This window comes from Gobio gobio (genome assembly GCF_949357685.1).
Source record: "Gobio gobio genome assembly, chromosome: 16".
Lineage (NCBI taxonomy): Eukaryota > Metazoa > Chordata > Actinopteri > Cypriniformes > Gobionidae > Gobio > Gobio gobio.
The window spans coordinates 2,664,271-2,677,156 of NC_137109.1; the positions used below are offsets into that span (position 1 = coordinate 2,664,271).

General features: G+C 40.6%; 1 protein-coding gene across 1 annotated transcript; it reads right to left on the reverse strand.

Moving 5' to 3' along the window:
- Positions 1-10,572: 10,572 nt before the first annotated feature.
- On the reverse strand, positions 10,573-12,882 carry LOC307139513 (uncharacterized protein; the record flags this gene model as incomplete). The annotated part of the gene is made up of 4 exons (XM_079838508.1): positions 10,573-10,821; positions 10,932-10,975; positions 12,425-12,542; positions 12,634-12,882. Coding segments are annotated over 4 exons (660 nt in total), but the record flags the coding sequence as incomplete, so codon positions are not given.
- Between the last annotated feature and the right edge of the window lie 4 nt (positions 12,883-12,886).

Here is a 12,886-nt window from a genome sequence, read left to right on the forward strand (position 1 = left end):
TGTATTTTCCTGGAGTGGAGACTAATTCAAAATCGTACTTTTGCAGTCTCATCATCAGACGCTGAATGCGTGGAGAAATCTGTTGAGGGTAGATGTGACTGAGGCGTTGTGAGTAGATGTAAGCACTTAGGAGAAGTTGGATGAGTTTTAACAGATGGGATCTTTTTATTTACCCCAATTAAGGCCAAAGAAAGGCAATCAAAATTAAGAAAAAAAATATATACAAGAAAAAAATTAAATAAAAAATTAGTAAATAAGTCCAAAAACAAAACAAAAACAATCATAATTTTACAGCTGCTTTGAAATTGACCTTTACACAAGTCACTATACTTAGGGCATCAACAGACTTATGTCTTCTCACTTCACCCTCTCCAGAGATTGAAACTACTAGTCTTTAATACACATGAAGGCACCCCTGGAATTGGCACATACCAATTCAATAATACAATACAGGGGTGGCTCAGGTAAACAAACCATAAATGCTTAAAAACAGCCGAAATGCTACATCTATAAAATTAGAAAAATACAGAATATAATTTCTATGATTTCAGCTAACATTTGGCAAAGCCACAAGTCATATTAACAGCTAAACAAAAATAACTCAAAACTACGGGTCACTTCCTATTGACCCGGAAGTCATAGCGTTATTTAAACCCCACCATTGCGGCAAAAATTCCTTTACACAAACAAACAGGAACCGCTGGTCAGACGTAAAGATGGTATGTCAAAGCTATGTTCCTTTTAAACTAAATAAACAAATACATAATTAACAAAAACATGTGTTACGTGGTTATTGTAACAGATTATGATTGTGAAGTAAATGGCATGGTTTTAAACAGTCAGATATGTATTGAAAGTAATAGCTATAGCCGTAGTATTAGATGTTAAAAGTGTGCACACGAAAGCTACGGGATTACTATGGGGTTTTGATGAAAGGCTAGATTAACCGCTGATTTAAAACAGTATGAGGATTAACAGAACACATTAACACGCTATACAAACAAATACAAGCAACATTTGCACTCAGTCTTTGCGCTACGCTATGTAGCAGTTTGCACCGTGAAGGGTAAGGAAAAGTCCGGACTCTGCAACACCGGGTCGTGGCACATGCTCTCCTTGAGGTTTTGGAAAGCTGCCTCACACTCAGCAATCCAGACCACCTTATTGGGACTGGTCTTGCAAGTGAGGTCTGACAGGGGAGCTGCTCGGCTCGAAAAGTTGGGGATAAAACGCCGGTACCATCCGACCAACCCCAGAAAAGATCTCACCCCCTTTTTGGTTGAAGGCAGCTGGGAGCTGCGGATGGCTTCCACCTTGCTGACCTGAGGACGTATGGTGCCGGAACCCAGGACATATCCCAGGTAGCACACTTCAGACCGGGCAAGCTGGCATTTGCAGGCATTCACTACCAGCCCGGCCTGCCGAATCCTTCGGAAGACATCACTAAGGTGTTGAAGATGTTCTTCCCATGACGAACTGTGAATGATGACATCACCGATATAAGCCGCGGCATGGTCCTCAGCGCCCCTCAGTACCTCATCCATGAGACGCTGGAATGTTGCTGCTGCTCCATGCAAGCCAAAGGGCATAACCCTAAACTGGAACAAGCCAGATGGAGCTTTGAAAGCGGTCAGTTCCCGTGCTTGGGGATTGAGTGGCACTTGCCAGTACCCCTTACACAAGTCTAAGGTACTGAGGAACTCCGGCTTTCCCAGGCGCTCCACCAGCTCGTCCACACGGGGAATGGGATATGGGTCAAAAGCTGAGATGGTATTCAGCTTCGAGAAGTCAACACAGAAGCGGAGCCCCCCGTCCTTTTTTGGCACCAGGACCACGGGACTACACCACTCGCTGTGTGATGCCTCGATTACCCCCATTTCCAGCATCACCAACACCTGCTTCAGCGCAGGGATCAGTCGCGCTGGAACCCTTGTGGTGGTCTGCCGGATGGGGCCTGGAGAATTCAGCCGGATGTCGTGTGTGATGACGTCGGTTCACCCTGGCTGGTCTCGGAACAGGCCTTTTTGGATGATTTTAAGCAGGTCCTCCTGCTGTTCAGTTGTCAAATGGGTAATGGAAGGGTAGGTTGATTCGCCGCCCGCAGTAGGAAAGTACTGCTCCGACGGCTCTTCTTCCTCTTCCACGGTCCGTGCCCACAGCTGGTCTTGGATAGAAGATGGTCGGTCAATCCATTGTTCTAGAAGGTTCACTTGGAAGATCTGTTTGGAGCGACGTCTGTCTGGCATTGAGATTTCATAGGTAACCTCGCCGACCTTGCGAAGTACCTTGAAAGGGCCTTGCCACTTCGCCAGCAAACTGCTTTCTGATGATGGCAACAGCAGCAGCACTTTCTGTCCGGACATAAAGGTGCGACTGCGTGCTGTCCGGTCATACCACGTTTTCTGCCTCGTTTGGGCCTGGGCCAGGTGTTGGTGGGCCCTGGAGCTCAGCTGGTCCAGCTTCTCCCGCATTTTCAGGACATAACTCGCAATGTTGGTTGGCTGGTGAGGAGCGTCCCCCTCCCAACTCTCTCGGAGGATGTCAAGTGGGCCTCTCACTTCCCGGCCGAACAAGAGTTCGAAGGGGGAGAACCCGGTGGATGACTGTGGTACTTCTCTGTAGGCAAACAATAAGTAAGGAAGCCACTGGTCCCAGTCAGCTCCTGATTCTGACACGAACATCCGCAGCATCGACTTCAGGGTCTGATTGAATCGCTCAACCATGCCGTCAGTCTGCGGGTGGTAGGGTGTGGTTTTAATGCCCCGGATCCCTAACAGGGAGTACACCTGTCTCAATGCCTTGCTGGTGAAGTTACTTCCCTGATCGGTTAAGATTTCTTTGGGGACACCCACACGGGAGAAAAGTTGAATTAAACTATTGGCCACTTGCCTTAGTATTTCTGAGGGGAAATGCTTCAGGGTAACGTGTTGCGTAATCACAAATTACTAAGATATAGCGGTGCCCTGCCCTACTCCTCTCTAAGGGACCAACTACATCCATGGCAATGCGACTAAAAGGTGTATCAATAATTGGGAGACTGATGAGGGGAGCTTTTAAGCCTCTTTTGGAGCGAGCAGACAACTGACACTCTGGACATGACCTAGAGTACTCTGCTATGTCCTATGTCCGTTTCCCAGTTATTTAATTCAGAAGGTCATTTTAAATTATGAAGAATTTTTATGTAAATTTAATTTCCCAGTAATTCCCAGAGAATTTTCCATTGTAATAGATGCTGTTCCTAAAGGAGTTATTTTACTTCTAAGAGAGTCTGTTAGATCATCCAACACTTTATCTATTTCTTTAGACCCATTTGAACTTCCAGTAGGAAAACTGTGCTTTTTGTCACATCCTTCATCACGTAATTATAGAATTAGATCTCTCTTTCAAAAGGAGCTTGTAACAGTTCCATATGTTGCGTTATATTGGACGAATTTGGTCGATCATATTGATTGGAAAAAAGTATGGACTCTGCCTTTGAAATACATAATCACTAACAAGGTTAGAGAAATTTCATTCAAATTATTACACAAATTTTACCCTGCTAAAGTTTTTTTTTTTTTAAAGGTTTAAGTCAGATATTGTTCTTTCTGTGGTGCCCCTGATGAAACTTAGTTTCATATTTTCTGGGATTGTCCTCACACACACAACTATTTTGGGACAAATTCTCAAAATGTATTAACTGCATTGTGCTTACGGGTTTCTCTTTGGTTTTAAAAGATGTACTGTTTGGCTTCTTGAATATAAAAAAGAATTAATACTTTATTATTAACCTATTATTGCTCCTTGCACTTTCCCCACACCTTTATTCATTGTTTTTACAAAAGAAGTCCAACAGTACATCCAAAATATTTCATCATCTAAGAATCTTAAAGCTCTTAAAACAACACATTTATTTCAACTTTTTAATTTATTTCATTAAATGTTTTAACGTTTAAACGTTTTCTGTTCTGTTTATAGACCCTATGTATGTATGAATTATGTTTTACCTTTATTATTATTTAATTGAAAGTAACCTTTGCAATTTTGCTTTGTACTTGTAAATCTGATACCTTGGCATTTAAAAAAATAAATAATAAAAAAAATGAAATAAAAATACTAATTATTAGATGAATCGCGTAAATTATAGGCCTATTTCAATTCAAAATGGCGAAATTAGACAAAAGTTTATTAGTTTGCATCTCTGATTATTTTTGACGGTTGTTTAACATTTATATCATAAAACAGCTGTCAAATATGAAATGTTTAGTTTATCTCCTTACATCTTATCTTGCACCTTCTGTGAACATAAAGCCCACCTACTTTGATTTGATTGGTCATCTTAAACATTTTTTTAAACGAGCGGTGACAGACCAATGACAGCTCAGATGAGAAGATCTTGCTGCACAATATCAATGCAGCACTTAAGTAAAGAGTTAGAGCAGAATACTATATTGGGCAATTATTTCAAAACATGTATTATATACACCTCGGAAAAATGCAGAGGACCGGGCCTCAGTGCTACAGCCAGGGAAGTAACTAAACGTGTTGAGATGACGTGAACTTCTCAGGTGCATGTGCAGGCGCGCATGTCTGTGAATCTCATGAACATTCCTATACTCCACTAAACTCTCATAACACTGGCCCTGATCCAAAACTAACTGGAAAAACTGGATTGTCCAAAGAATACTTTCAACTTCGCATTTTCTCAAAACAACATCATAAAACTGGAAATAAACCTTTTTAGAAAAAGCATTATTCATTTCTACAACATTAATGTCCACAAAACGGTTTGTTTTAGTAATTCCTGGCTATTTCTTGATCATTTGTTATACTTTTACAAAGGGTATAAGTTAATATGTCATAACTTAACCTAATAATTATCACATTATCACACTAACTCATATGAAATCCAATATGAAACAATATTTTTTATAATATTATTCCCCAGATAAGGTTAATGGTGTAAGTATTAAAGCTCACTTGCAGGAGTTCAGACGGGCTTGTCCTACAGGAACAGAATCCAGAAGTCTGGCAAACACTTTTGCTTTGAGATCGAGACTCACCTGTGCGATCCTTTATTATCAGATGCGCGGTCACGAGTTCTCATGAATATTCATATATGCCACATAACTCTCGTAACACTGGCCCTGATCCAAAACCTTCTCTAACTGGAAACACTGGATTTTCTAAAGAATACTTTCATTTCCGCATTATCACAAAACAACATCATAAAATTGGAAATAAACCTTTTTAGAAAAATAATTTTTCATTTCTACAACATCAATGTCCACAAAACAGCAGCAGCAGAGTGTAATACAGCGTTTGCATAATACTTCAATGTTACTTATTCTAAAAGTAAAATTCGTACAAAATCGTACTTTTGCAGTCTCATCATCAGACGCTGAATGCGTGGAGAAATCTGTTGAGGGTAGATGTGACTGAGGCGTTGTGAGTAGATGTAAGCACTTAGGAGAAGTTGGATGAGTTTTAACAGATGGGATCTTTTTATTTACCCCAATTAAGGCCAAAGAAAGGCAATCAAAATTAAGAAAAAAAATATATACAAGAAAAAAATTAAATAAAAAATTAGTAAATAAGTCCAAAAACAAAAAAAAAACAATCATAATTTTACAGCTGCTTTGAAATTGACCTTTACACAAGTCACTATACTTAGGGCATCAACAGACTTATGTCTTCTCACTTCACCCTCTCCAGAGATTGAAACTACTAGTCTTTAATACACATGAAGGCACCCCTGGAATTGGCACATACCAATTCAATAATACAATACAGGGGTGGCTCAGGTAAACAAACCATAAATGCTTAAAAACAGCCAAAATGCTACATCTATAAAATTAGAAAAATACAGAATATAATTTCTATGATTTCAGCTAACCTTTGGCAAAGCCACAAGTCATATTAACAGCTAAACAAAAATAACTCAAAACTATGGGTCACTTCCTATTGACCCGGAAGTCATAGCGTTATTTAAACCCCACCATTGCGGCAAAAATTCCTTTACACAAACAAACAGGAGACGCTGGTCAGACGTAAAGATGGTATGTCAAAGCTATGTTCCTTTTAAACTAAATAAACAAATACATAATTAACAAAAACATGTGTTACGTGGTTATTTTAACAGATTATGATTGTGAAGTAAATGGCATGGTTTTAAACAGTCAGATATGTATTGAAAGTAATAGCTATAGCCGTAGTATTAGATGTTAAAAGTGTGCACACGAAAGCTACGGGATTACTATGGGGTTTTGATGAAAGGCTAGATTAACCGCTGATTTAAAACAGTATGAGGATTAACAGAACACATTAACACGCTATACAAACAAATACAAGCAACATTTGCACTCAGTCTTTGTGAACGGGAATAGGTAGCGCATTGCTACCGTGACGGTCGCTATGCGCCCCGTCACAAAATCTCATTCAGATTTTTAATGATGATTGCAATTAAAGGCTTATGATCCGTTTCTGCTGTGAATGATGGTAAGCCATAGACATAGTCGTGAAATTTCTCAAATCCGAAGATGAGCCCAAGGCATTCTTTTTCGATCTGAGCATATCTGCTTCAGATTGCGTCATCGTCCTAGAGGCATAGGCTATCTGCTTCCAGCTGTCAGCATCTAGACAATCCTTAGACGCGTCTGTGGAGATTTTGATACTCCTAGAGGACTCAAAGTAGGTGAGAACTGGTTCTTATGTCAGTGTTGACTTGAGCATTTTCCATTCTTGCTCATGTTTACTTGGAAACTCATTTCTATGATTCAACAGTTCTCTAAGGCTCGCAGTTTTTGCAGAGAGGTTTGGAATGAATTTACCAATGAAGTTTACCATTCCCATTATCCTCAGCACACCTTTTTTCGTCCACTGGCCTCTGCATATCCAGAATTGCCTGCATTTAGCTTTTGTCAGGTTCAACACCACGTCCAGACAACTTGTCACCTAAAAAAAGTAATTTCAGTGACACCAAACAGACATTTAGCTCTGTTTAACTTTAGTCAATTTTTTCCGAACTCTTTGAAGAAGCTGGAAAAGTCTCTTATTGTGTTCCTGCAATGATGATTGTCAACTACTGTCATCAACATATGCAGGAACTCCCTCCAGTCCTTCTATGATATGCTCCATGGCACGATGAAAGATTTCTGAGGCTGAAATTATGCCAAAGGGTAGAAATGAATACCGTCCAAATTGTATTTTTGTACGGTCTTCATGAAGCTTCAATTGCCAGAATCCCTGTGAAGCATCCAACTTTCTGAAGTACTGTGCACCAGTCATTTCACTTGTTATCTCCTCATGCTTTGGAATCTGGTAGTGCTCCTTTTTATGTTTGCACTCAAGTCTTGAGGATCCATGCATACTCTCAGATCACCATTTTTCTTTTTAACACAGACCATTGAATTTACCCAGTCTGTAGGTTCCTCCACTTTCTTAATTAGCCTACTCCTAGAGCTGTCATTTTATCAAGTTCTTTTTTCAGTTTCTCTTTCAGTGGCGCGGAAACCCTTTTTGGAGTGTGGACTACAGGGTGAGCAGCATCTTGTTCGAGCTGAATTTTGTAAATGAATGGTAGAGCTCCCAGTCCTTTGAAAACATCACCAAATCTGCAAACAATGTTATTTGTAGTTTCCTGATGAGTTGCTGTTACATCATGACTACTGATGCGCTACACTCCTTTCACCAGTCCTAATTCCTCGCAGGCTTTGTCACCAAGGAGAGACTGATGATCATCTGGGACAACAACAAAGAGCAGGTGATGAGTTTTGTTCTTGACACATATTCTGAGTCTGCACACAACTTAAGTCTTTATGTCCTGTCCGTTGTAGGTTTTGAGTGACACAGGGTTTCTTTTTATCTGGGGCTTGATTTTAATTTCTCCATTGAATTGTAGTGACACACAGTTGACATCAGAGACATTTCTTTAATTTGCTTTATATTCTTGCAGAATTCTTTCTGTGTCAACCATTGATCATGCCCACAAAGAACGTGTCTGACAATCATGTCTCTTCAGCAACATGCACACTTGTTGATGCCTTTGTTTTATTCTTTGAAAAACACTGCTTAGCAAAGTGGTTCATGCCTTTGCATTTTGCACATTGCTTTCCATATGCTGGGCATTGTTTAGGTTGCTGCTCCAAGCCACATCTTTTACAGTTGAATGAATCTGTCACTGTCTTTGGGGCAGCTTTTTGACTCTGTCTTTTCATTTTGTGGGTAACAGCGCTGACTACTGGACTGTCAGTAATAGTGTTATCTTCATCACTGAAAGTTCTAGAATGCAACAAAACAAGTTCACTCGCATGACAAATCTTGACAGCAGCGTCTAATGTCAGCTCCGTTTCTCTGAGCAGTCTTTCTATTATTTTCTTGTCATGAATTCCAAAGACGATTTGATCTCTGATCATTGATTCCGTCAAGATTCCGAAGTTGCATGTTTTTGCCTTTATTTTCCGATCAGTCAAAAATGAGTCTCAACTTTCTCCCTGTTACCCCTTTTCCTCCAGAATGAACCGGGTGCTAGTTCAGAGCTAGTGCTAGTGCCAGTTCTTAGTTGGTTTGACTGACGAGCCTTCTAAGAACCGATTTGTCTTTCCACGGGCTAGAGAGCTACCACAGAGCCAGTCTTACATCACTGTATACGTCTCATATTTCTCAGCAACGCTAGCAAGGCAGCGGGAAACACACACACACCAGGCTTGTTCGAGATGCATTGGCGCTGCGCAGACCGATCCACACATGATATCAAAACACAGCATGAGCGATTCAAAAGCATAAGGAGTCGTGTGCTCTCGCTGTACTCTGATGTCATACGGCGATCAGTCTGCACAGCGGCGATGCATCTCGAACAAGCCTTCATCAACAATGGCGAAAGTTGCGTCACTATTGATGCTCATGGCTTTACGATCCTACATCGGCATCAAAACACAGCGAATCAAACGCACACAGCTCACTGTGATTTGTATAGACGGAGATTACAATCGAGCAGCTGTTAGCTCCATTAGATGCCATTTCAAAAGTGGTGGTCACAAGTTTGTGTTTGTCTTGTTGGTCATGGTAACCCTGCCCTCAGCCCCTGACACAAGCAAGGTTCTTACTTCTAGACCAGCAATGTTTTGGTGCTACTTAAGAACCGCTTTTCCTGGTTCGGAGCTGGTGCTTTGGGTGTGGAAAAACAAAGAACCGATTTGAAACTAGGCTCTGGCTCCGAACCAGCACCAGCACTGCCTTGGTGGAAAAGGGGTATGTCTTTGAATGCGTGAGCGAAACAACACATACCTCTCATTGGTTTCATTTTTCTTGGGTGATCAGTGCTCATCAAATTTCTTCATGACCGTATCATATTTTTCTCTGTCTGCAGCGGCCGCGAACGTGAAAGTATTATATACTTCAATTGCCTGAGGTCCAGCAACTGTCAAGAGCAACGCTATTTTCCATGAATCTGACTTGCGATCCAGACCAACTGCTTGCATGTATAGCGTCAATTGCTGCTTGAATGTCTGCCAGCTGCTATCAACATTCCCGATAATTTTAAATGATTCCAGTGGTTTAACAGCATCCATCTTCATTGTATCACAGGTCAGTGTTCTCCTGGTACCATGTGGTGTTCATTGAATAAACACTCTTGAAGAAGTTGTATGAACTGGCATGTAGCCTCTTTATTTCTTCACACACTGAACCTCAACACGAGCTTAGCTCCTTTTATGACTTTATCTGCCCATTGTATATTTGGTATGTTACTGCCACCTGGGGGACAATAATATGAACTACCATAATCACCACACATCCAATGGGCATTTTACTTTACTTTTATTTTAACTTTTACTTTTATCATAACTTGATATTTTCCAGTGAAGGTAACTTTGAGTATTGCAATTTCAAGTGCATTTTACTCAAACAATATTAAAGCAACTGAATCAAGCCAATTAAACCTATATAATAGACACAATATAGTGGACGTAATATCCCCGAACCAAGATCTCAATACTTTGTATGAAACATTTCAATTCAATTCAAATTTATTTGTATAGCACTTTTCACGATACATATCGTTTCAAAGCAGCTTCACAGAATATGCATCTACATATATTTTAGATGCATATGTAGATGTATATATATACATATATATACATCTACATTAATTTAAATTGATTTGTACATGTTATGCATTTCAGAAATGCACATATACAAAGCACACAGGTTAGCTAACCATCTATTATTAATCAATATAATATCTATGGCACAGAAATAAGAATACATGTTGTTAATGAATAGGTATATAGAGATGAGCATTAGTGCGTGTTGATGCAGAGCTGCGTCATCTGAAGTCCTCCAGGAGTTGAGTCGTCTCTTCACAGGTGTTGGTCATCTGAAGTCTTTACGAGAAGCTGGATCCAGACTGGAGCTGACGGACTCTCTAGTTACCTCAGGATGGGCGTCCCGAGATAAAAACAGAACAGAAAAGGAACAGAACAGAACAGATCCAAGGGCACACATTTCTTGAACATGTAAAAATTGTGTATTTGGTACACAAGTGCTTGAATAAAAGTCACTACACAGAGTAAAAACAGTAAAAAGGTCCTCCAATCACTTTCCTCGTTTCTCTGGGGCTTTTGCAGCGGCTACAGCACCTTTCTCTCCTGAGTCACCCTTTGCTGCAGTTCTCTTCCCTCCTTTCTTAACTGCCGGCTCCTCAACTCCCTCTTTTGATGCTTTAGAGGCTTTAGCTTTGCTCGGTTTGGGCTCCGTTCCACCCTCCCCTGCAGCACTCTTGACCTTTGGCTTCTTAGCAGGGGCCACCTTTGAGGCGGTGGCATCACTCTCAGGACTCTTAGGCTTAGCATCCCAAGAGAAAGGGAGGAAAGATGGAAAGGGGGTGGATGTGCATTCAGACTTCACGGCTTTGAGTGTCTGTGCATGTAGGAAGTGAAAATAAGACAACTCACATCTGCAGCCTCCTTTTTCTTTGTGGACTTTTCTTTGCTCGTCCCTTGAATGGAAAGGGGGGGGGGGGGTGTCCATTTAAATTGATTTGTACATGTTATGAATTTCAGAAATGCACATATACAAAGCACACAGGTTAGCTAACCATCTATTATTAATCAATATAATAACTATGGCACAGAAATAAGAATACATGTTGTTAATGAATAGGTATATAGAGATGAGCATTAGTGCGTGTTGACGCAGAGCTGCGTCATCTGAAGTCCTCGCAGGAGTCTCTTCACAGGTGTTGGTCATCTGAAGTGTCCATTAAAAAGGACTGAAGCAGTCATGACATTATTAAAATAGTTATTCTATAGACACGGGCTGAAAAAAGCCCTCTATACCCTCAAATATGGCACTATTTGAGGGGAAAGCCATTTGTAGTGGTGTCCAAAACCGGACATTTTTTGGACATAGTGGACATTGAGTGCACGCATTCCATCCCACAATGCACCGCAATATCATGTACAACAGATGTACACTCGTTTTAATTCACTCCTTAAAGTGAACTGTATTTGTGGACTAATGTAGGGAATAGTGAATGAGGGTTGAGGGAGTGATTTCAGATTCAGCTATGGTTACACAAATGGCTTTGAGTTCAAAGGCCTGTTCACCAAGAACAAACTAAATATCATAACCATCTACACCAATGGGCCACAAGGACTGGTTTATTCCAAGCGCAACCAGCAGTGATGTCAACATAACCGCAGCACAACAGAGAGATTACTTATCAGCTTAAAGAAGCTGATTACCCCAATCAGCTTAAAGAAGAAAAAAAATGTCCATTTACACCAAGCGCAAAAAGTCTGCATGTTGGCAAAGGCCATTCACACCAACTCCACCCAATGAGGTCTGATTGGGCCAGACAAATTACAGAAGACACTGGAGTGTTAATAGTAGCGATAGTTTAGGAGAAAGGCATGTGGCAGAAAGTTGTCGCAAAAAACGTATTCGCCTTTTGCCAAACTCACTCTACTCCCTTTAACCAGCACATATCAGAAAGACATTCATTTTCAAGCAAAAAAAGAAGGGGAAATAAACTGTCTAATATGCATTTAATAAAGTGTTTCAGTTAGGGTCAGGTGTAGGGAGGACTGTCCCAATAAGGCAGCATCCATTTAATAAATATAATCATTTACTTATTGCATACCATTTAGTGTACAACACCAAGCAAATAGTATCTGCCACCATTTAGAGGTATAAATACCATATAACTACCATATACACTTATTGCAAAGAAAACTGCCATTTTATGTGCAAATAGATTCCATTGCCATTTCCACTTTGTGTATATAACCACTTGCTTTGCAAGTGAACCCAAGAACACCTTTACACTTTGCAATTGTCATGGTTGTGGATGCTGTGATTCTCTTAACTGGAACAATTCTTAACTTTAGTGTAAACATGCCTTGAAAGACAAGTTTAAAACTTTAATAGCCTACTTCAATTTTACCTTCACCCTTGGCTTTAGTTGCCTTGGCCTTCTTAGGTTTGGATGCTTTCTGAACATTGGGATCAGCATTTTCCTTTAACTGTGCCTTGGGCTCCTTTGCTTTGGTCTTGGTAGCAATCTGAAAGAGGACATGTGACCATTCAGGCATTTCGTTATATTGAAATTCCCAACATTGATTCATAGAATGGTGCAAGAAACATGGAAGTTACCCGAAAGCGCCCTTGAGCACCGGTTACCGTTGTCCCAGAATTTGCAGGTCTCACGAACACACTAGTCTCGATGCCTTTGTTCAGGGCTTCCCTCATCAAAAACTTCAGGCAAGTCTCATCAACGGTCTTGTACTTCCCCAAAATGTAGCCACGGATAGCTTGCGCTGAATCACCCTTTCTGGAGTCCAGCTCTTTCAGAGCTTCCTTCACCATCTCCATGGTGGATGGGTGTGGAGAAACCTTCCGTACAGTC